Source organism: Chlorocebus sabaeus, chromosome 2 (genome assembly GCF_047675955.1).
Source record: "Chlorocebus sabaeus isolate Y175 chromosome 2, mChlSab1.0.hap1, whole genome shotgun sequence".
Classification (NCBI taxonomy): Eukaryota; Metazoa; Chordata; class Mammalia; order Primates; family Cercopithecidae; genus Chlorocebus; species Chlorocebus sabaeus.
In genome coordinates this window covers 71,604,004-71,629,210 of record NC_132905.1, presented here as the reverse complement: position 1 = coordinate 71,629,210, position 25,207 = coordinate 71,604,004, and the positions used below count along the sequence as shown (strand labels likewise).

The 25,207-nt window shown below is 37.2% G+C and overlaps 4 protein-coding genes across 4 annotated transcripts; 3 read left to right on the top strand and 1 right to left on the bottom strand.

The window, feature by feature from the left end:
- Positions 1 to 408: 408 nt before the first annotated feature.
- On the bottom strand, positions 409 to 947 carry LOC119621498 (keratin-associated protein 6-1). Its single transcript, XM_037990875.2, has 2 exons — positions 837 to 947; positions 409 to 797 (listed from the first exon to the last, which is right to left on the bottom strand). Exons 1-2 carry the CDS (start codon positions 919 to 921, stop codon positions 667 to 669), a joined length of 216 nt encoding a protein of 71 aa, XP_037846803.1. The 5' UTR covers positions 922 to 947; the 3' UTR covers positions 409 to 666.
- A 2,486-nt stretch (positions 948 to 3,433) lies between these two features.
- KRTAP20-1 (keratin associated protein 20-1) lies at positions 3,434 to 3,711 on the top strand. Its single transcript, XM_073012177.1, has one exon. The coding sequence runs from the start codon at positions 3,464 to 3,466 to the stop codon at positions 3,635 to 3,637; it is 174 nt and encodes a 57-aa protein (XP_072868278.1). The 5' UTR covers positions 3,434 to 3,463; the 3' UTR covers positions 3,638 to 3,711.
- Positions 3,712 to 7,849: 4,138 nt separating this feature from the next.
- KRTAP20-4 (keratin associated protein 20-4) lies at positions 7,850 to 7,978 on the top strand. Its single transcript, XM_037990588.2, is given in 3 exon segments — positions 7,850 to 7,890; positions 7,892 to 7,956; positions 7,959 to 7,978. Coding segments are annotated over 3 exon segments (126 nt in total).
- Positions 7,979 to 21,711: 13,733 nt separating this feature from the next.
- On the top strand, positions 21,712 to 22,124 carry KRTAP20-2 (keratin associated protein 20-2). Its single transcript, XM_073012174.1, has one exon. The coding sequence runs from the start codon at positions 21,770 to 21,772 to the stop codon at positions 21,965 to 21,967; it is 198 nt and encodes a 65-aa protein (XP_072868275.1). The 5' UTR covers positions 21,712 to 21,769; the 3' UTR covers positions 21,968 to 22,124.
- The last annotated feature ends 3,083 nt before the right edge of the window (positions 22,125 to 25,207 follow it).

The following is a 25,207-nucleotide window of genomic DNA, read 5'->3' as shown; positions in this document are numbered from 1 at the left end:
ATTCATTTATTTTAAGAGATATTTACAAGAAGGCTTGGGAAAATTAATTTTTTTCTTTGTTATGTGACAGACAGCAGGCAATGCATAACCCAACATATAAATGATATGTACTTAATTTAGTGTTGACAGTTACCCAGCACAACATATATTCTTCCCCTAGAAGCAAAGGACGAAACTGAAGTTTATTAAAAGGGTTACTTTTCTAAAACAATTGAACTTTGAATTGGTAAAGAAACCTCTCTAGAAATTGTAAGAAAAAATATCTCCCAAAGAACTTAATTGTTAGCTTTCATGCAAACCGAAACAAAAACTATTGGTAAGAAATTTAAAATATTAAATGATTGACATAAACACCAGGTTTCCCTTCTGGATTAAAAGTGTTTATTAGGTGAACAGAGAATAAAGCTCCAGCATAAAAGTCATCAAGGCAGGTGCCGTGACACCATCATTCTGATGAAAGGAGAACTGACTGGTGAATTTCACCTTATCCCATTTCATGATGAAAATTCAAGATATTTGTAGGTTAGATGGTAGCTCAACAACAGACCATTTTAGACTTCTCTTGCAGGATATCATCACTTAAGGGAAAATCTCAGAACATATGGGCTTCAGAATTCGTGCATCTCAATATCACAGGATAGAGGGTGAGAGTCTCCCATGGCATCCTCAGTAATAGTAGCCAGAGCCAGAGCCGCATCCATAGCCACAGCCACAGAGGGAACGGGAGCCATAGCCATAGCCACAGCCCAGTCTGCGGAAGCCACAGCCACAGCAGGAGCCATAGCCACAGCCCAGGCCTCCATAGCCACAGCAGGAGCCATAACCACAGCTCAGGCCTCCATAGCCACAGCCAAGGCCTCCATAGCCACAGCACCCATAGCCGCGGCCGCCATAGTAGTTTCCATAGTAGCTGCCACACATGGTGTTGGTTGTGGAAGTTGTCCTTGGGTAGGAGGAAGTGTAGGTGACTTCAGTATGAACACTTCCCCTGCAGAGGGCCTTTTATATGCCTCATCGTGGGTGGGAACCACACACAAGTCATGCCATTGGCTAATTTGAAGGACCAGCATGAGTAATTTGTTGACTTTTGGTTTTCATTCGTGGCCTTGTGGCATTTAGAACATTTTCTATTGTTTAGCCACATCTGAAACATTTGTGCATATCTTTAATGAGCATCAACTGTCTGATCTTTAAAACTCTACTCACACCAGACATTCAAATTACCATTTTCCAACTAGCCTTTATGGCAAGAAATAGCATTTTAGTAAACAAACTGACCTGTTCTAAACAACCAATAATTTTGCCTTATTTTGGTTGACATTCAACAGGTCATGGTAATCTCCCTTGAGCTTGAGTTTCTCCATCTCTTTCCTGCTGCTCCAAACCCATTGTTTTCCTTTAGGAATTCTTCTCATTTTCACATGAGAGATGGTTTTCTATTAAAAGCCAAAAAGCGTCACTCAGCTTCCGGAGACTGTCGACACAAAGCCAATAGTTTGAAATTCTGAAATACCAGGCATGAGAAAACTATACTTTTTTTTCTCACATCACTATTTTCTTTTGTGAGTCTGTTTTAAAACAACAGTTCTTCCCGTAGTTGCAGATTTGTAATCAATGGGATTTCATTGTATTTATAAAATTGTATTTTTGTAAAAATTTTCCTGAAATTTGAAGACATTTGTCGTATTTGTTCTGGCTCAAACGTGAGTATAGGTATTTTCATATTTAAGACAATAACACTGGCAGAAGTCTCTTTTCATGCAAACTAGTATATTTCCACCATCGAACAAGAAGTCTTTGGCAAAATATGAGACTATGAGGAATGTGTTACTATAGCCTAATCTTTTTTTCAAAGCAGTGAAAATCTGAGCTAAACTGAATGATTAAGTCAAGTAGCCCTCTAGACTTACATTCTTAGTAAGATGACTTTATAAAAGTGAGTTGAATATAGTAAATAAGAGTAAGATATCTGCAATAAGCTTTCCAGGCTCAAATTTTGTCTCTACTATCCATAGCTGTCTGACCACTGTTAACTACATGCTTCAGCTGCCCCATCTGCAAATGAGATTATAATAATGATACCAACCCCACAAGGAAATTTTGAGAATCAAATCTTTTGATACATATCAGACACTTAGAATAGTGTTTGGTTCATAGTAGGAACCAGAATACTAGAATAAATTTTGCTGTCTTTACTTATTTCATCCCATCCCTGTTTTTCTGGATAGAAGCTTCAGTAGAGAGTTGATCAGCTGAATAAGAGAACTCAAGCATGCTTAAGTTCTCATTTAGGGGCATTATGTCCTTGAAGCTGAAGGGAAGAGAAGCTCTGCACTGAGGATGTACATCTAAAAATAGAGAAAGTCACATCCTGGTTTTACTGAGAAGGGGCAAGTCCTACCGAGTTCCCCAACAAACATAGCACAAGCAGGTGGATTTACAATGACTGGTTCTCACCCAGGTGGATCTGAGTGGAGACTCACTGATTTCCTTACTACAACCAAAGACTATTCTGGCTGTAGAGCCCCAAGGATGTAACACTTCATGCCAGGTAATGGATTGAACAGAGTTTTATTTTTATGGCAATGGAAAATGGCAATATGTGTTATGCCATTCACAGGTGTCAGTGCAGAACAGGTATGGTACTCCTCAAAACAAATAGCATACCTCTGCACATCGATGTGCATCTCGGGCAGAGAATGAGGAGTGGTAATGTCTTTATTGCAGTTGTATTTTAATACTGACAACCAGAAAGTGGTTGAATTTTGTTGAGTGTACCTGGAAGGGACAAGAATAAATGTTTTGCCATTTAGTGGAAATAATGAATCGAGATAGAATTTGTAAAATGAAGTGTATTTGTACATTTGTAAAGTTGTATCTTGTAAAAATGTTACCCGAATTGTGTATTTAAAGTGAGATAAACTGTTCTATCTCTGAAGAAATATTGGGCAATATTACAGATCTCATATTCGAAAGACTTGCCCCTGAGGCACATCTATCCCCCCAAAGCCATGCAGACAGACTTCTTCAACTGCAATTGGTAGATGAATATGAGGGAATTAACAAACCAAAACCAATTTGAATCAGATGAGATTTGCATAGTTTCTACTATTTCATAGACTTTCATCATGAAATTTTAGTATGTGCTCTCAGGATAAAAGGATTTTAAAACCAGGTTAAAAAAAAATCTATCATTCAAATCACATTCTTTGATAGTGAAAATCTTGACACAACAATAGAGGAATCTTAGCTACGAAGGCTTCACTATGCCTAGTGAAATAAGATATTTATGAGAGTGTTGCCTTGGCGGTGTTAGTGGTCAACCCAAAATAATTCATAATAAGAGCATCATTGCCTGTTTTGCCACACCTACTACTGAGGAAGTATAAAAGATCTGTGAAGATGGAGATGTTCAAATTCAAGAACATCCTCTTCTACACCTGAACCATCCATTTCTGACACCATGATTGACTATACTAACTACTATGGTGGCTATGGGTATGGTGGGCTTGGCTGTGGCTATGGCTGTGGCTATGGCTGTGGCTATGGCTGTGGCTATCGTGGCTATGGAGGCTATGGAAATGGCTGCTGCCACCCATCTTGTTATGGAAGATACTGGTCATATGGTTTCTACTGAACAATTCTAGAGCTCACCAGATTTGTCTGCTTGTGAAATTTGGATTCTCAGGCTGCTCTTGTTCATCTGATCCTGTGTCTTCAAATTAGCAGAAACCTAAATCTAGGCTATTATCAAAGAACTACAGATGTTATCTTTCTCTGGTTCTGTTGTGCAGGATAATAAAGAACATGTTTTAAAATGCAATTAAATTTTCCCTTTGATTAAGTCCTTTAAATAAATTTAGTCTGTTTGCAAATATAGTGTGTTTTCACATTTATTATGTGCATTGTCAACTTTGCATGTGGATGATGGTAAGATGGAAACCTATGCATAATTACTATCCCAAGGGGTTGACACTACATCTTATTTCATTTTCCTATTTTTTGTCCCTCTCTATATATCTCATACTGTTTAAAACTGAGTTTCCATAGGGACATAGTTGATTGCTTTCCTTTCAAATTCTACTTCTAGCTTGACAAGCTACACACCTAAGTCTGGTGGCTGCATGCTGCTGTCTGTCTGTCCTTGTTTCTCCAGAGCACACAGAAACACACATGCATTTTAAGTTGTGGCTTCCATTAGTTTTCCAAGTTGTCTGCCTTCTGGTAGCTTCATTACTATGAAGCCTCTCGGTTGCCTGATGTTGTTGATATAGATCTTATATCCAGCGTGGAATGGTATACAGGAAGTGCTGTGCCATATCTGGGAACCCGGATGTCTTTATAGGAAATCTGTTTATGATAGGAGATTTTGATAATGAAGTTCATTTCATATTTCATTGCATTCATGCAACAGCTCCTAAAGTATTCAAGGCATGCCGCTATATTGGGAGAGAGCATTTTTTCATGAATATTCAAGATTGTTTCTGTTGTAACATTACTAAAGTGTATCTAGTTGTATACTTTATAAAACTCTGGTATTTGTGTACTATTTGTACCTGGTAACAGAATATTCTAATTGGGTTTTACATTTTTCCAAATGAAAGAGTTTCAGTGAGTTTTGACCACATTGTATGAAAATCAAACTTCTCAGTTAATCTGTAAAAATAAACTATTGACATTAAGGAAACTATATTTATTAGGGAAATTTAAAAAACAAATTACATAACTAGACAATGAGATTAAAAGTTTGTATCATGATTTAATGAATACAGCAAACAATATATCTTTTCCAGTAATTAGAATAAAATGAATTTTAAACCAGAACTCCAAACCTATGCATTGCCAGTTCTTAAACCAAAATTTTCTAAAATATCAAAAAACACCAAAAATAATATATTTACCATTATAAATATTGTATATGTGTTATTGTTAATGATTATTAGTAATTAACACAGGTATAGAACTTTTAAATAAATGGTTGAATTGAAATTGGAAATGCAGGTTTAAAATATTTACAGTATGGTTTTCTCATCTCACAGTTTGAAGATCACTGCTCTTGACCAAAGTTTCTCAAGGTGTGGTCTAGGGACACGTGTGGGAACCAAAGACCCTTTTGAGGTCTCAATAAGGGCAAAATTATTTTCATAATATATTTTTCATTTTTACTGCCATACATTCATGAATGAACAGTGGAATTTTCCAGCTATATGCATGTTATCACAACAGACTAAATGCAAAATCAGATATAAGAAGCTGTCTTCCATTAAGCCAGACATTAAAGAGATTGACAAAACATGGAAAACATTCTACCACTCCTAAGAAGTTTTTGGTTTAAAAAATATGTTTCTAAAAATATGAAATTATTACTTATTTTGAAATGAATTAACTCATATTTTAAAATCATCAATTTTAATTTTAAAAGAAGGTGAATATCAGTAAACATAACACATAAACAAAGGCTTTTCAAGATCCTCAGTAAATTTTTTTTTATGATCGAAGAGTTTGAAAATAATTACTCCAAAGAAACTAATCCTATCCACCATTATTTCTTGAAGGTAGGTTACTTGAGGCAGTAGCATGCCTGAAATATTTTGGTTTAAATCCTCAAATATGGGAGTTACTTAACTAGGAAATAACACTATGCTCTGACTCTCTGTGTGTTGGTTTTAAAAAGTATGGTTCAAATAATAGATACATATTCTAACAAGGATTTTAAAAGAAAGTTGACGAAGTCATCAATACCTCAAATATAAGAACTCAAGTGACTAACCCCACTTAAAATTCACTTTCTAGAGGCAATTAATGTGTATAGAATAAATGAGGTTCTTTTCAAAGAGAATAATATAGCCCATGGCTTTCTTTTCTTATATTTGCTGCCATCGTTCCCAGGGATATATTTAATTTTTAAGGGGAAACACTGTCTAAAGTTTGGTTCCTAGTAGAATTTTCCCATTCCTTTTTCTATATTGTTGTATTGGTTAGGAGTAGAATTTATTGCAAGTGATAGATATAGTATACATTTTAAGAATGTGTTTCTCTCTCACATAATCAGAGTCTGGATCTAAGTCATCTCTAGCTGGTTTCTAGTCCTCAGTGACCCAGACTCATTCTAAATCATTGCTTCATCATACATAAGATGTGACCTTCATCTTCATAGTCAAAGATGGTGGCATTTATGTCCTAAGGAATAAGACCAAGAAATACACAAAGAAGATGGTAGACTCCATGCAACTTGAATCTTAAGGAAGGATCCATAAAGCCATCATATAATACCTCAAATTTTATGCATTGTTCAGAACTTCATCACATGACTAGAGTGGGTTTCAAAGAAGCTTGGGAAATTTAGACATCAAATGACTAGAGTGGGTTTCAAAGAAGCTTGGGAAATTTAGACATCACATGACTAGAGTGGGTTTCAAAGAAGCTTGGGAAATTTAGAGGATTTTTTTCCTAAGTTGATCATTCCCAGCATAAAAAAAAAACAAAAAAACAAAAAAACAAAACAAAAAAAAAAACTATTATATTCAAAGAAGGGGAGAAGAGTGATAACAAAGCAACTATTCATCTTTATTACCGCTAGAGTCCATCAAGTTTGGCAAACAATATTGGCAACCAGCATAGTACTATAATGAGCATCTCAGGTCAGTTATATCAAAACATCATAATAAAATTCTTTTTAATATATAAGCATCTTTTAAAATGTGCATATATATTTATGAATGTCCACTTGCTTGTTACTGTGTTTTAGTGCGTGATCTTGTTTAGGCAATAAGAGATGCACTCCATGTTTCATTTTTTTAAAATAACAACATCTATTGGTTTTAAGTTTGTCAGAAAAAGCACCAAACTATTAAATTTAAATGTTTAAGCTAAAAGTTGGAGCAGGAAGTCCTCTAGGTCAAGCTTAGTACTAAGATGTGTGTTTACTTAGATGTGTGTACTTAGCACTCATCTTAGTCCTTAGATGTGTGTCCTTATTTGTTTACAACAAATATTTTTTATTCCCCCAGATGGCTGCTATGTGGATCCACTACCATATTTCACATATTTATTTTCCACTGTCTCAAAAATACTTTCCTGGAGAAGTCCAAAGACAACATCAAAACAAATGTGAAAATATGGGAACCCGAGAGGTGAGATGTGGGAGATCTCACACCATTACTTCGATTCCTAAATAAATGTTTACAGTGATCTCACACAGAAACAAAGTCATGCTGACAAATAAATAAAACTCTCCAGATAAAAAACAAATACATATGTGACTTTATGTTAGCATTTTATTGTAAATGTGGTCAGTTCACTGTTAATAATCAATAGAAAATATTATTTGGGATGAAAAGTTGTTTACCCGAAGGAAATAAATTGTGTAATTTACAAGATATTTTACTTCAGATAACTTTCCACTTGTATCACTTCCTCACTCAAATAAATATACTTCCAGTTTCTGACTGCATATTTGACTAGCCAGTAGAAATCATTACAAGTAAATAAAAAAAATTGGATCAAAGGGCTTGCATATTGTTAACATTTTAAGGAACCTGAGTCTAGACTTTAATAACAAAAAAAGAGTGAGAAGATCACCAAGACACAGGAAGCATCTTCTAATTAAGGGCATGTAATACTATTATTGAGTTCAGACAAAATAGTTACATTTTTTATAAATATAACTGCACTTATTGAAAGAAATTTTGTCAAGTTTTATTATGCAGCTTTCTCTGAAATATGAAAACAAACTGCCTCATACACTATTGAAGGTGTATAAAATTTCATTTGCAGATGGTGACATTCAAATTGAGAAAAATAATAATTCCCTCCTGATCCACAGCTGAAACATCCACTTCTGAACACCATGTCCTATTACAGCCATCTTTCTGGTGACCTGGGCTGCGGCTGTGGCTATGGCTGTGGGAAGCACTGTGTCTGTGGCTGAGTAAGGCAGGTGCAGACATGGCTGCCACCATCTTACTCTGCCAGGTAATGACACCATGGATTCCACTGAGGAACACCCAGAGTAGTTCAGTCTACTGCACTCCTCCACCTTGATTGCCTGATTCTGTTTCTATAATTTTTCACGTGAGTAATTATATTTGCTATACAAACTCTGAGAGCTCATCTTGGTGAACCTGAAGAACACAAAGTTCAAATCTGTCATGCTTCTGAATTCATGAAAAAAGCCAAAAATGTGTCAAAAATTATAGATAAGTTTTATCTTTAATATTGTGCTACCAATAAATTTCTTTTATATTTTCAGTCAGTATCTTTCATATGAAAAAAGTTTAAGTTCTATTTTAATGGATTGTTTTCTTATGTTCAGGATGGTTCTACTTTCTTCACATTAATTTGTATAGAACTGTAAGAAACTGCTTTTGGGCACTGCCTTTCATGCTATTCTGAGATGACACTGTTTCAAAAGAGATAAGAATATAACCATCAGTCCATTATAATAACGTGGGTATAAAAGCTACTTTTAAATGTACCTACAGGTAGCATTATTACTATACATAAGCAAGCTAAATGTCATTTCACACAATAATAGTCCCATTTCCTGTTAGCATATGCTAGGGCTATCTTTCTAAATTCCCACAGCTAGGTTGTATCATTCAGATCCGTGCCTTCAGGTGGATAGAAATTGTCCATTCTGCTTTCCACACTTCTTGCTGCTCCTGTCAGTTCTATAGCAAAAGAGGACAACACGTATCTCAGGTCTGCCTTTCACTTACATTGGGATATATTAACCTTGTTCATCCAATTTCTAATTTAAAGAAAACAAAACTGCTTTTCTGAATTATTCTAGCTTTTTTTTTTTTTTTTTTTTCCCCCGAGACAGAGTTTCGCTCTTGTTGTCCAGGCTGGAGTGTAGTGGTGAGATGTCGGCTCACTGCAATCTTCACCTCCTAGGTTCAAGCGATCCTCCTGCCTCAGCCTCCCAAGTAGCCGGCTAATTTTTTGTGTTTTTAGTAGAGACTGGGTTTCACCATGTTGGCCAGGCTAGTCTTGAACTCCTGACCTCAGGTGATCCTCCTACCTTGGCCTCCCAAAGTGCTGGGATTACAGGCATGAGCCACAGCACCTGGCCTTAATTTTTCTAGCTTTCTTCTCCAAGCCAACATAATAAGGAATAGGAATCTCCAATTCATAAAACATCAGTGACCAGCAATGTTTCTCAACATCCTATGTATGAGTTACACAATATTCTTAAATATCAACACACGTGATGCAAGCACTTCAGATAGTTCAAAGAAAAGTATTCATTAAAACTTTTAATGGCATGATGTGGGAAATGTATTTTCTCCCACATTTTAAGAAGCCCTATTTTACCACATCAACAACTGATTAAAAATATCCTCCTCCAGTGTTTTATCTGATACAGTGGATTTTTCTCAAAGTCTCTTGCCTAACTGACACATTATCAAATGATGAATAATAAAAAACACATTATTCCACACACTCTCATTGACAAAGGATCATAGCTCTGCAGCTAGAATGGTTGCCGCCTAATAAATATTTTGAACAAAGTAATGACAATGAATTATGCTGAAAATTTCATGTCTTGCTAGAATTTCTTATTTTTTATGGCAGAATGTGGAAGTAGGAATGAACTGTCATGAGTCTTGAGATACAAGTAACGTTATTTTGCTCAGAGAATATTGGCTGTCTTTATGCTCTGTGTGGAGTACTCAGGATAGAGCATAGCTTTTGCATAAGAGGAAATATGGACATTCCCAGTGTCTCACTCATCTATATTATGACTGTGAATTATATGCACAAATTATGTGCATCCCTGTTTGACCATTCTGTTAAGCAGATCAAAATCATTTCTTCCAAATGGAATACAATAACTGCTTAATACATGATGTATATGTGTATTACTTCAGCCATATTTAGCTATGCTATCCTTCAAGCAATTCCACGTGAATATCATTGTGTAGCTATGTTTCAGTCAACTAGACACATCACTGTGTCCCCTTCTATTCGCTTTTTTCAAATCCACCTCTTTTGCTTCCTACATCTGCTATCCAGCCTGTCAGTGAGAAGTACTTCAAATGCTGTTCATTGTAAAGCCTAATCTGACTCATAGCTTCTTCTTAGACAGAATCTAAGCTCTTTCACTAGAGAGATGTTCTATGGGCTGGGAGTAGTGGCTGATGCCTGTAATCCCAGCACGTTGGGAGGCTGAATCAGGCAGATCACCTGAGCTCAGGAGTTGGAGACCAGCCTGGCCAACATGGTGCAACCCCATCTCTACTAAAAATACAAAACTTAGCAGGGCGTGGTGGTCCACACCTGTAATCCCACGTACTCTGGGAGGCTAAGGCAGGATAATCGCTTGAATCTGAGAGGCGGAGGTTGCAGTGAGCCGACATCGTGCCACTGCACTCCAACCTGGGCAACAGAGTGAGACTGTGTCTGGAAAAAAAAAAGGAAAAAAGAGAGAAGTGTTCGCTCTCTGCATTAGGCACCTGCTTCATCCAGTTGCCTTCTGAACAGAATTCAAAACTCTGTAATTATGTGTTCCTTGTGTCCATTTTCAACTGCTTTATGCAAATACCTCACTCCATGGTGTGTACAACACTGTGCCAGGTTTTCAATACCAGAGGAGGGTTCCCACTACCTCGAGGATAGCAAAGCTCATCACAATGCCAGTACTAGCAATAAAAGTCCAAACACTTCTACCCACCACATCTTGGTATCAGAGTTGCCAAGGGAACCACAACAGCATCAAGCACAGGATGGAGCAACGCTTTTACTCACATCACAAGAGACAAGGTGAGATCAGCTCAACAGCATGTGCCCATCCCTCATAGCTAGTGGGTCCCCAGGTTGCCACACAAGACAATGAGACTATGCACACCCCTCTGGAGCCATGGTAAAAGGACCCCTCCTCATCACCCATGGAGCCTGAGATACTGAAAGCTAGAGCATGTCTTGCCTGAGAGCCATTGACTTACTATCTTAGGCACACACTGAGCTTGAAACAGGGAATATATCCCCACACAAGATTATAAATCTGGCGCTAATTACATAGGTTTTTTTTTGTTTGTTTTTTGTTTTTTGTTTTTGTTTTTTTTTGTTGGAGTCTCTCTCTGTTTCCCAGGCTGGAGTGCAGTGGTGCGATATCAGCTCAGACCCATTTTTACAGGGTTAAGTGGGAATCAAACAACTGTACGCAAGTGACCAGCTTTCCCAACACACCAGATCACCAGGAAAACTGTAGACATTAGGAACTGTTTTAGGCCATTTTTGCATTGCTACAAAGAAATATCTAAGACTGCATAACTTGAAAGAAAAGGGGTTTCATCGTCTCATGGTTCTGCAGGCTGTACAGGAAGCACAGTGGCATCTGTTTCTGGGGGGTGCCTCAGGAAAATCTTGGCAAAAGGTGAAGGGGGAGCAGGCACATCATGTGTCAAAAGCAGGAGCAAATGCAGAGCAGAGAGGTGCCAGATACTTTCAAATGACCAGCTCTCATGAGCACTCGCTATCATACTATCACAAAGACAGCACCAAACCATAAGGAATCTGCCTCTGTGATCCAGACACCTCCCACCAGGCCCCACCTCCAGCAACGGGTATTACAATTCAATTTGAGATTTGGGTGGGAACACATAGCCAAACCACATCATTCCATCCCTGGCTTCCCCCAAATCTCATATCCTTCTCACATTGCAAAATATAATTATGTCTTCCCAACAGACCCTCTAGGTCTTAACTCCAAAGTCTCATCTGAGACAAGGCAAATCCCTTGCGCCTATGAGCATGTAAAATTTTTAAAAAGTTATCTGCTTCCAAGATACAATGGGGGTATAGGCATTGAGTAAACATTCCCATTTCAAAAGGGAGAAATTGGCCAAAAGAAATGGGCTACAGGCCGCATGCAACTTTGAAACCCAGCAGGGTAGTGATTAAATCTTAAAAATCCAAAATAATCTCCTTTGACTCCATATCCTGCATCCAGGGCACACTGGTCCAAGGGGTGGGCTACCAAGGCCTTAGACAACTCCACCCCTGTGGCTTTGCATGGTGCAGTCCTGGTAGCTGCTCTCATAGGTTGTTGCAGAGTTCTTGTAGCTTTCCTAGGCACAGAGTAACATCTACAGGTGAATCTACCATTCTCCAGTCTGGAGGGAGATGGCCTTTTCACAGCTCTATTAGGCAGTGCCCCAGTGGGGACTCTGTGTGAGGCCTCCAACCCCATATTTCCCCTCCACACTGCCCTACTAGAGTTTCTCTGTGGGGTCTCCATGCTGTAGCAGGCTTCTGCCTGGACACCCAGGCTTTTTCATACATCCTCTGAAATCTAGGCAGAGGTTACCAAGAATCCACCACTCTTGCACTCTGTGAACCAGCAGGCTTAACACCATTGGATGCCACCAAGGTTTATAGCTTGCACCATCCAGAGCAGCAGCCTGAACTATACCTGAGCCCCTTTGAGCCAAGGCTGGAGTTGGAATAGCAGATATGTGGAGAGCATTGTCCTAAGGCTGCACGGGAGCAGCAGGGTATAGGAAGCATAGCAGCATCAACTTCTAGAGAGGCCTCAGGAAGCTTCCAGTCATGGTGGAAGGCAAAGAGGGAGCAGGCACATCATGTGACAAGAATGGAAGCAAGTGAGAGAGAGAATGAGGGGAAGGTGCTGCACACTTTTAAATGACCAGACTTTGCAAGAACTCACTATCATGAAGACAGCACCAAGTCATGACGCATCAGCCCTCATGATCCAAATATTTCCCATGAGTCCCCAGCTCAAGCATTGGGGATTATAATTCAACATGAGATTGTGACAGGGACAAATATCCAAATTACATCAGGAACCAAGTGGGAGAATGGTTGGAGGATTCTCCAGACTCTTATTTGTACTGTTGAAAGAGGAACCCCAGGTTGGTGCAAATAAATTTGACATACTGTGACAGAGAAAAGCAAAAAGTTCTGCCATAGACTATCCATTCTCTGTGGAAGGATCACTCTGTTAACATAACACCTGGTTAGAGAAACAAATATATATCAATGTTTCTTTTCTTCTTTTTTTTTTTTTTTTTTAAGATGGAGTCTAGCTCTGTCACCCAGGCTGGAGTGCACTGGCACGATCTCGGCTCACTGCAACCTCCACCTCCTGGGTTCAAGCAATTCTCTTGCCTCAGCCTCCCGAGTGGCTGGGATTACAGGAACGTGCCACCATGCCCAGCTAATTTTTTTGTATTTTTAGTAGAGACGAGGTTTCACCATGTTGGCCAGGCTGATCTTGAACTTCTGACCTCGTGATCTGCCTGCCTCGGCTTCCCAAAGTGCTGGCATGAGCCACCACGCCCAGCCAAGCTATGGATTCTACTAAGAAACTTCTAGAGAAACCCCAGGACTCCTTTCCCTGTGTTACCTGATTCCATATTCTGTGTTATTCTCTTTTTAAAATACTGATTATCTCATCTTAGGCTACTTTGGGTAGAGATTCTACATCCATCATCTAAATTGAACATAATAATCTGGAATAACTTACTTTATAAAAGAAATGTTTTCTCTTCATACTGTATTACAATTATTGCTCCACATACATTTTAGTTCAACATCCTTCAGGTGAGAAAAACTTTTGTGTTAGTTTTCAATAAAATCTCCTGCATTTACAATATTGCTTTTTAAACACTACTTTGTTAGATTTGTTACATGCACATGTGTGTGTGAGAGACAGAGTATTATTGTGACAAAAATATTGCTTACATGCTGAGAAACTAAAAATTCAAAGGCTTAAAATTAGTTATTTCTAAATGAAACTTGCTTTTGATGAACCTGCAATTACTGCAGACTTGCCTATCTGATCATAAAATATTAGCCTATATGCTAAGTTTTTACCGAATGAATAGACCCCCACAACAGCACCCCTATTTCTAATCACTGTATTCTATGTACCTTGGTCTTTGGCTGCTTTCTTGTACACCACATTTGAATATTTAGGACTGTGGCTGTATTTGGAATTTTCATTTCACATTATTCTAAAGGATCCTCTTCTATTTCCTAGCATATATATTTAAGCCACATCCCATATCTAATTATCACACACAAAGTGGGTCTGAACATCATTTTTGTCTTTGAGAATCTCTGGAAAGTATCACCCTTTTCCGTATCAGCACATCAACCATACAAAATTAGATCACTGCTTTCTGGGAACAGCGGTTTTGAGTTTTATGTTTCCAATTTCTGTTTTGAAGATATACATACAAACTTACTTTTATATTGAATACAGCTTTCCCTCAGACTCTACTTAAAGAAAAAATATCAGAGTTATATTAATTCTACATCATTCCCTTTAGGCTTCCTTTTGATTTAACATTATATATTATTGTGACCTTTATTTGAAATTATAAGCTTTTGCTCAAATGATTGATAGAGGTACAGCAACTTTGAAATATCAATATGTCTTATGTTGCAGACATTATTCTTTAAAAACAATATGTGTGTCCAAGCAACTCTTTCAAAGTTGCAAATTTATATGAATTTCTTAAACAAAGTTATGGTATTAAGGTCATTTGTGATTTGCCCTAAAGTATTAGAAATCATGCCCCTTTTTCTCAGCTTATAAATTATTTTAATCTATCTTTCCTTCTGGGATAAAGCAATTTTCTCAAATGGCATTCTACACATATCCTAGGCTATCTTATAAGAGAGAAATTAAACACTAGTCAGGGCACAATGCCATGGACAGAATTCACATGGTTCAGTACTGAGGACAGCCCCCAGCCACAGTAAGGATTTTAGGGTTTTTGTTTTTTTATTTTTTTTAATAAATGAATGAAAAATAAATTAATTAATTGATAAAGTTTATAAACTTTTGTTAAGGTTTTATATGATTTCCATACTTTTAAAATTAAAAACACGTGCGAAAACATGACTATTAAGATGTTCACACATTTATCTCGTTCCAGAGCCCCAGTGCCCAAATTATTTTATTCTGTCCAAATGGTACTATTCAAATCTTTCCCAGGGTAAGCTCAGAGGGAAAGATAAATTCACTAGAAGTGGAAAGTGAGGAGGAGTTTGTACCCCATCGTCCTTCAACTTGTATTACTAGGGCCATGAATACGTGGAAAACAAATACTCTACACGAAACCCTCTGATGTTTCTGATGAAAAAATTGGATTGTACACTTAAGACTGCCTAACAAAATAAAACAAATTACTTTCAATGTGTGACTTTTCATCCAATTGCTCACATGTTTCTGTACAATTTGCCTTTAAAGAATTGCTTCAGTAGGTTTCATGAAAATGCAATTTTGTAAATAAAATGAAATCTCATCATTTCCAGTTTCTGGTAACAGATTCAGAAGATAAATTTGAAACCATGAAGAAAATATTTGGTGTTTTAAAAGTAGTCATAAAACGGAACATTAAAACTATTGGAAGGATAGTTTTAATGGAAGGATAGTTTTAAAGGAAGTCTTATTGGAAGGAAAAGTCCAGTGAATCTGGTAATATCCAATTGTAAGTATTGGCTTTCTGTTGATAGTCTCATGAAGCCACGTGATATCTTTTGCCTTTTAGTAGTAAATAATTAATCATGTAAAAATGAGGATAATCTCTCAAGGGGAAAAAAAGGTGGAAGGGGTTGATGTAGCAGAGAAGAGATGAAGAAGGTCAAGCTCAAAGAAGATTATCATGACTTGCTGAATATCAGCACAAACAATAAACTTATGTCAACTCTACTGCTTGTCATAAGTCTACTCGTCAGCTGGGAAGTTTTCTGTTCATGGACGACTCCACTCATATCTCTCCTGTTAGTCACAGATTAAGTAGCCAGTGCTCTAAGCTAGGAGAATCCCTCATATGTTTGAGGTTTTCCTGGCTGGAGGCTTAGGTGTCTGTTTCCTATCATGTGGTCTGTTATTCTCTAGGAGGTTTAGCAAGAGTTGTTCTCATGGAAGCTGTGGAAGGATTCCAAAATAGTGAGGAGAAAAGCTTAAGATCTCCCGAGGTCTATTCTAGAAGCTGGCACTTCCAAAGTATTTTATTGGCCAAAACAAATCTCAAGACCAGCAGGGATTTAAGCAGTAGAAACAGGCTGCAGTCCTTGTTAGGGGAAGCTGTTAAATCACATGGCAAGGTGCTTAGATACAAGGAAGAATGAAGAATTTACATTATTTTAGTAAGTAACCTACAATATGACAGACTATCATTAATCTTTTTATATAATTTGTTAGATGGGCAGAGTAGTTTGAGAGACATATGGTTCAGCAGCATGGTAAAACAATGTGCTCTGAGAAACCTCCTATGACTAAGAATAAGGAGAAAACAAAAAATAACAAATTTATTTTTATGTCTACTTTGATTAAAAAATCATTAGGTACAACAAACATATAACTAGCATTGAATAAAAAAGCATTTGTTTATTTACACATTACATATAAACATACCTACATTGAAAAATATGGGGTGTGTGTATATATATATATATATATATATACACACACACACACACACACATATCTGCAATAAACAGCAGTTTAATCAGAAAAACTAAATGAATTCGACATATTGCAAGCAGAAAATAATACTTCATAGTCATTGGAAGTGTAGGAGAAGCAAAGACGAGAGAAGACCCTATTATATCATGCACTCTTTGCTAGGCTTCAAATCAAGAAATTGCAGGAACCAGGGGAAAGCATTTTTTTTTTTTTTTCCTTTTAAGATGGAGTCTCTTTCTGTCACCCAGGCTGGAGTTTAGTGGCATGATATTGGCTCACTGCAACCTCCACTCCTGGGCTCAAGCGATTCTCCTCCCTCAGCCTCCCGAGTAGCTGAGATTACAGGCACGCACCACCATGTCTGGCTAATTTTTTGTATTTTTAGTAGAGACAGGGCTTCTCTGTGTTGGCTAGACTGGTCTCAAACTCCTGACTTCAGGTGATCTGCCAGCCTTAGCCTCCCAAAGTGTTGGAATTTCAGGTGTGAGCCACTGCGCCCAGTCAGAAAGCATAATTTTCAATAGGTGGACTTCTCTCTTTCCAAGGCTAGTGATTCATAAGGAAATGTTCAGAGGATGCTGCAAAACCTTACATCCATGAAAAGCCATGAATATCATCTGTTTTCGCCACAGCAATGATGTAGGTTTGGTAACTTATATCTTTCAAATCTCTTAAAGCTACTCTCATTGACTAAGAGTAAACACAATTCTTGTTCTGAGTAATCAAGTTCCTGAGAGAGTATGGAATATGATCCCACTAGGATTTATAAAATTTTTAATCTTTACAGATAGATAATAGTTGTACATATTTATGGGATACATGTGTTATTTTGATTCAAGCATACAATGTGTAAAGATTACATCAGGGTAATTGAGATATCTCTCACCGTAAACATTTATAGTTTGTGTTAGTAATATTTCAATTTCACTCTTCTCATTACTTTGAAGTATACAATAAGTTGCTGTTTCCTATGATCGCCCTATTGTGCTATCAAATACTATACGTTATTCCTTCTATCTAACTGTATTTTTGTACCCATTAACCAACCCCTTATTTATCCTCCCTGCTGTCTCCCATTCTCCTTCCAAGCCTATGGTAACTATCACTCTATTCTCTATCTCCATATACACCATTGTATTAATCACTTTCTCCATGAATATCCCTGCTTTCAAGACCTGCGTTTGGATGGTGCTAGTAAGGAACATCTCAAATGTTAAATTTATTCATCTGAAATACACTACACATTATAGTTTTCTAATATAGCCTAGAGTTTTCATGAGTGGGACACTGTTTTCTGTCTTCGTAAGGTACTTCTGACTCCCACAGGCAGGTGACGGCCGAGTAGGATGAAGACCCATCCCCTGGAACTTTTGGCTACTTTGCCTTGGATCAGGACCATGTGGGAAATACCTTTCCTCAGAACTGGTAGAACAACTGTGAGGCCAAAGGAGGGTCCTGGATTCCAGTCAAGGTAGGCTTAGAAAGTCCTTCCACACATATACCACCTCAAGTGGAGGACCCAAGGAGCAGATCTGAGAATACCAGCCAAAACAGGTCGTAGGCTAGTGCGACGAGATGAAGGGAGTTCAGAAGGAACTATGAGAGCCAAGGCTCTCTGGATCTTAAAAAGACACAATGAATGGGAAGTTGAGGCTGGAGAATTGCTTGAACCAGGGAGGCAGAGGATGCTGTGAGCCAGGATCACACCACTGCACTCCAGCCTGGGCGACAGAGCAAGACTCTGTCTCAAAAAAAAAAAAAAAAAAAAAAAAAACCACACACACACACAATGAAAAGATGAAGACTCATAAGGAACAATTCTGAGTACAGAAAGTACACAAATTAATCATGGCAGGAGCAAGAAGCGAGAGGTTTCAGATCTTTTGGAAAGGAATTCAAACAGACAGACAACAGTGAGTACTGGCAAAACAGTATCTGGGTTTTTTTTTTTTTTCCTGTAAGAGTGAGGGTTAATGCAAGGGTAATTTATCAAGCATGTGATTCTATGAGCAATGAGGGACCATCTCACCATTTTACATATTCCTCACTCTCAGCCAGCACTGGAGTTGGACTGTTTCTTTGCTGCTAGGTAGACCCACACCTTTCTCCTTACTGGTGAGATCCTGTTTCCGTAGCCATTTTAGGCTATGGTTGCTGCAATTTCTGATTAACAATTACGTCTGGAGTTGGAAGAACACAGAACCCTTCAGTGAGATCCCTGAATTTCAAGTTTATTTCCTTGCACATAATCACGTATGCCATCATCTATTGTCTAAATACAAAGGAAACAATTCTGAATAAGATATATTATACTTACACAGTGAAGTTGTGATAGTACGTTCAAAGAGACCTAGCTTCCATAAGTATCCACTTTTGCCGTCAATATATATTATTAATAAATCATCTTACATATTATATTGGTAATTATATTCATAATTTATAATGTTAAATATACCGCAGTGACATTGCACATACATACACAATTAAATTGACGGCCCCATTCTCAGTTCTCCCAACTTAGGTGTGACAGCCATTTTATTCCTCTACTATGGACTCTGTGATATATGTGACTTGTTTTGATCAAAGGGAAGTTAGCAAACTTGATGTAAATAGAAGCTTTAAAAAAAGTTTGTCCATTTAAAAAACCAAAAAGCTTAAACCAATGCTCTATAATTTTTATTTGAATTGAAATTTTTAGTTTGAACTCATTATTTTTTATCTGTTTTTAAAAAACAGAGAGGTTTTTGGCTCTCTTCACTGAAACAGTATATAAGTAATAGTGTCCAGGCAGTCTTCTCCAAATATCAGTGGTTCTTTAAAGAAAAAAAAAAAAAAAAAGACCTTTTCCTAATCAAGTACAGGAAAGATAAAAGATAAGTCTGGAAAACCTTCTCATATAAGCATCAAATAATTTATAGAAGATACTACTAAAATCTTGTCAAAAAATACTTAGACCGAATTAGAAAGGTTTCTACTAGCCCATGATAGGACAACTTGACATCAAAAAGAGAAATAACTACAATTGATGGATACATGTCAGTTAATTAAAACACTATGCTATTGTCATAAAGAAAGACTTATCGACCAATGGAGCAGTACAGAGAGCCCAGAAATAAACCCACATATATGCAGTTATTTGATCTTGGTAAAGATAATCATTATACACACTAGGGAAAGTGTAGTCTCTTCAACAAATGATGCTGGGGAAACTGGATATTCATATGCAAAAGAATGAAATTGGACCCTTATCAAACATCCAACAAAAAACTCAACCTGACATGAATTAAAGACTTAAATACAAAGCCTCAAACTGTAAAAGTATTAGAAGAAAACATAGGGGTAAAGATTGCTGATATCGGACTTCGTAATGATTTCTTAGATATGACGTAGTGACTACAGTTTACAATAATGCACTGTGCACTTAAATATTTAGGGTGATGTTATTAAAACGTCTATGAGGCTGGGAGTGGTAGCTCACGCCTGTAATCCCAGCACTTTGGGAGGCCAAGGCAGGTAGATCACCTGAGGTCAGGAGTTCAAGACCAGCCTAGCCAACATGGTGAAACCCCGTCTGTACTAAAAATACAAAAATTAGCTGGGTGTGGTGGCGCACATCTGTAATCCCAGCCACTTGGGAGGCTGAGGCATGAGAACACATGGGAGGTGGAGGTTGCAGTGAGCCCACATTGCATCACTGCAGTCCATGCACTCCAGCCTGGGCGAGAGAGAGACTCTGTCTAAAAAAAAAAAAAGAAAGAAAAAAAAGAAGAAAAAGAAAGAAAAAAAGTCTATGAGTGCATAAGAATGCTGAAGCATATTATTTTCACAACTGCTAAATTATACACTCATTCTGGAAATTGATAAATGAAAAAAAATCAACTATTTTCCTCTCCTGGATAAACTTATTGATGAGAATGTTTTTCCTCTTTATAGGTTTCTATCTTCTATATGTAGAAGTAATGATAGAATTATAAAATCAGCATGTTGAACTTCTGGCAATTAATGGGTCTAGGTAACTATTACTGAAAGTAAAAAACTGCAGCTAAAAAGTTTATGAGGGAGATTGTAAAATGAACCCAATTCGCAATCCCAGCATTACTAAATGTGAAGCAATGGGCCACCCAGACACCATGTACGTCCTAATATGATGTAATAAAATGTACACAGAGCAACTATAAAATATCACTCTTGTCAACAAATAGTAAAAATATCCAGAATCACATCAACCTTTGTCATCTACCTGCCAACGGTATGAGGGATAGAGGAAGATATGAAAAGGGAAAACAAGAAAGAAATCAGCCACATCTAAAATGCAAGAATTCTAAAGGACAATAATAAAGTTTCCTCAAAACAATAAAATGTATTAAAAAGGAATAAAAAAGAACCATCACATCTCTAAAAAGAGTTAAAGACATGCCTAAGTGTAACGAATGTGTGTCTTAATGTAAAAAAAAAAACATGACTATGAAAAAATATGTTTGGGAAGCAATCAAGGAAAATTGATCACAAATTAACTATTAGAGGAAGCCAAACAATTTTATAATGTCATTGGTGTGATAATGGTATTGTGGCTCTCTCTGTATATTTTTTTAGACTTCTGTTGTGATAGAGATGTACACTGAAGTACTTATTAGAAAAATGTTGTCTTGCCTGGGATTTGTTTTAAAATATTCAGCAGAACTAATAGTAACTATAAAAAATATACAGGGAGAGAAGGAACTGATGACAGAATATGATGGTTATTAAAATCCAGGGATGTGTTTATAAAGCTTTAAATTACAATTCTATATACTTTTACGTCTGAATAAAATTTACTTATGAAAGTAAATAATGAACAAGAAAAAACTTAGCTGACTCTGCTAAATAAACTCTATTGTTAATGGAAGTTATTTTTCTTTGGAGAAGATTCCCACATAATGTATGCACAAGTAATGATAGAATTTTAAAAATCAACCTTTTACAACCCACTCAATGATTAAATTCGACACAAAGTTGTCAAATATTTTAAGCTAAACAAAGTGTGAGTAAGGGCTTTAAAATAAGAATAAGAAAAACACATTAAAGGCATATGATTTGATCATGAGAAGGCTGACACAATAGCAAAGTCATCTTGTTTATAAAGGCCTCACATTGTTTAATAAAACAAATATTCAGGAAGTATACTAATACAAATTAATAGAAAATATGCAATCTACAGGTCCTGTGATGGGTCCCACCCACCACTGTGGGTGTATATAAAAGGACTGACCTGGGCATATAGGGATATTCAAACTAAAGAAACTGATTCCTTGCTGCTCAACCAAATCCTCCACTCCTGAAACCATGTGCTACTACGTCAGCTACTATGGCGGTCTGGGTTATGGCTATGGAGGCCTGGGCTGTAGCTATGACTGTGGCTGTGGTTATGGCCGTGGCTATGGAGGCCTGGGCTGTGGCTATGGCCGTGGCTATGGCGGCTATGGATATGGCTGCTGCCACCCATCTTGTTATGGAAGATACAGGTCCTGTGGCTTCTACTGAGAAATATCTGGCAACTCACTAGTGGTCTCTTCCACATGGACTTCCTAAATCTGCCTTTATAATTCTTCATATGAGTAATCCATTTTTCTATTGTAAAATGTCAACAGCATCCTTAAGTATCTGGAAGAAAAAAATAGGTCAGATTCTGCAAGACTCATCTAGAGTTATTGAAATCATTTGACATGTTTCACAGATTTTTTTAAAAGCTTTGTTTTGCTATTGTACTGTCATTAAATTGTTGATTTTTGATCAACTTATGTGAGAAGATATAAAAATTTCTTTTAATAAACATCTAATTGAAAATATATTGACTTGTTGCATTTTAATTATGTTTATTGTGCATGTGAGTGTTTGCATTTTGGTGTGTTGGCAAATGGAATGGGAAAGAAGAAAATACGAGAAAAAGAAAGAACACCATCTTCGGAGCATCCCAAGATGACAACGATGTTTAGACTAGTCCAACTTCATGCATATTTCTGTTTCTCTATAAATATAGCTTGTGTTTTATTCCCACTCTTCTTGGTTTTAGTGTCAGCGTTTGAATAGGTCTGAGTGAATTTACTATATTGTGTGCAACTTATCTTTTATTTATGAACCTATTATCTTAGTGTTTGTTGACTCAAATACCTCAGATGAAATAACTACTTTATTGGCAGATTCCAACCATGTGTTATACTTTCATTTGCTATGGGGATTTAGAGCCCTATTGTACTGATGTAAATATTTCAGAGGTATCTGTTCATCATTCCAACTTTGGATATATTCAATTAAAATAATTCAACTGAATATACCTCTTTTGGGATACTTCAATATTTTCAAGTGAAAATTTGCAGCATTGCTACATCTTATAGCACATGATGCTTTCAATGAGAAAACATCCTATTAGGATATGTTATCACAATAATAGAAGTAATATATTCCATTGTCTTAAAAGTGACTGGCACATAGTAGGCCCTCAATAAATATCACTTAAACGATGAAATGTCATTTGCTTAGATGATGGAACATAAAAAAACTATGTTATTTTAATGAATTACGTTAACTCAATTGGGAGCATAAGATAAATGGAAACTGTGCACACATATACCTATATCCATGTCCAGAGTCTCATTGTCCAAATGACGACGTTGTATATAAAGGCACTACCTTACGGAATCTGCTTGCAGGAGACATGGAGAATTCAGGCTTGGGCAGCTCTTTTCCATCAACCAACTCTTACAACTTTTCCATCAACAACTTCTATGTTATGTAGATAATGGTAACTTTTTTGGTGGAAAAAGATAACTTTTTTGGGCTAACACAATACAATAAGATTGGGCTACACTAAAAAACCCTTAAAAAGAATAAGTTGTAATTATTTGTTAAAACAAGTGAAAAATACATTAATACATTACCTACAAGGATACTTAAATTCAAATGTAAGTTAGCTGCTAATATTTTGAGTGATTAGTCTGAATGATAAGGTCAGCACTATTCATGGTTTGCGCAACCAACAACAGAAGATTGAAAAGTCCCTGAACTGCGTGATTGGTGACATTCAGTCTGAAGAAACAGAGTCCCTTCTCTTTACTGAACTTTCCATTTCGGACACCACGAGCTGAAATGGCAACTCTCTGATGCCTTGTCCCTGGTTCGGGGCTGGTTCTAGCAGTGTGATATTCTGGCCGTACAGACTCTGTCAGGGTTTCCCTTGAGCAACTCAACCTGCTGGACTCTTCCTTTTGTGCTTCCTGACTCCTCCTCCATACCCACATTGGAAATACTAATTTCATCTCTAACTACTAAAAAAAATGTAATTCAAATTCAGCATGCTATATTTTGATTAACTGAAATCAATGGGATGTCTTATAATTTACAGAAAAGTTATACTCTTTATTTTGGATTGACATTATTCCTCTTCATATACATTCTTTTCTTTTTCTTTTTTCTTTTTTTTTTTTTTTTTTTTAGACAGAGTGTCTCTCTTGTCTTGTCGCCCAGGCTGGAGTGCAGTGGCACGATCTAGGCTCACTGCAACCTCTGCCTCCTGGATTCAAACAATTCTCCTGCCTCATCCTCCTGAGTAGCTGAGATTACAGGTGCCTGCCACTACCATGCCTGGCTAATTTCTTTGTATTTTCAGTAGAAATGGGGTTTTACCATGTTGGTCCGGCTGGTCTTAAACTCCTGACCTCAGGTGATCTGCCCGATTCGGCCTCCCAAAGTGCTGGGATTACAAGTGTGAGCCACTGTGCCCGGCCTATATGTTCTTTTCATATATTTCATATGAGAAAATAAAGTTTATATTAAAATGTATGCTTGATATGATTTGGCTCTTTGTCTCCACCCAAATCTCATCTAGAACTGTAATCCCATAATCCCCACGTATCAAGGGAGGGACCTGATGGGAGGTGATTGGATTATGGCAGCAGTTTTTTCCCCGTGCTATTCTCATGTTAGTGAGTGAGTTCTCACAAGATCTGATGGTTTTATAAGTGTTTGACAGTTCCTCCTTCACACTGTCTCGATCGATCTCTCTTTCTTGCCACCTTGTGAAGAAGGAATTCCCTTCTCCTCTGCCTTCTGCCATGATTGTAAGTTTCCTGAGGCTTCCCCAGCCATGTGGAGCTATGAGTCAATTAAACTTCCTTTATAAATTACCCAGTCTCTGGTAGTATCTTCACAGCAGTATGAAAATAAATTTACCATGCTCCTGTAAATTTTGTTTATTATACTTATATTAATTTCTCTCTATTATTTTTGCTTTTTCTGTTTGTGTGCATGTGTGTATGTATTTATCAGAGTGAAGCAGTGAGAGACAGAGAGAGAGAGAGGAATAGAGAGATTTTGATATCTCCTGCAGTTTTAATGGCCCTGAAAATTTAAGGATCTGAACATCAGTTCCTTTTACCTAAGGTCATGTGTAATCCAGTTTTTATGTGATTCAGCAGCCAGTGCTACATTTGGTCAGACTTCCAATTTACATTCATATGAGAACATTTTTAATGACATTTTTGCCCAGCAAAATAGTCTTTTTCCTATCACTATATATAACAACCCCTGGGTTTGTCTATTTCTCAACACCCTAAGATTTGGCTGAATTACTTAGCACTGTGCCTCAGAAGAGAGGTAATTCGCTCCTCACACCTCATGTCATCTGGCTGACCTGTAGAGTATAGATAGAATCCCCTGTCGAGTGACTGCTGACTGCCTGATATTTGATGTTAAAATTCACTGGAAAGGATCTGTTGTTCACCAGCT

Excerpts from the sequence above, each read along its gene's own strand:
- LOC119621498 (XM_037990875.2), bottom strand. The coding sequence starts at position 921 with ATGTGTGGCAGCTACTATGGAAACTACTATGGCGGCCGCGGCTATGGG. Across the intron at positions 798-836 it reads CCTTGGCTGTGGCTATGGAG|GCCTGGGCTGTGGCTATGGC; the intron begins GCCTGAGCTGTG and ends GTGGCTATGGAG.
- KRTAP20-1 (XM_073012177.1), top strand. The coding sequence starts at position 3,464 with ATGATTGACTATACTAACTACTATGGTGGCTATGGGTATGGTGGGCTT.
- KRTAP20-2 (XM_073012174.1), top strand. The coding sequence starts at position 21,770 with ATGTGCTACTACGTCAGCTACTATGGCGGTCTGGGTTATGGCTATGGA.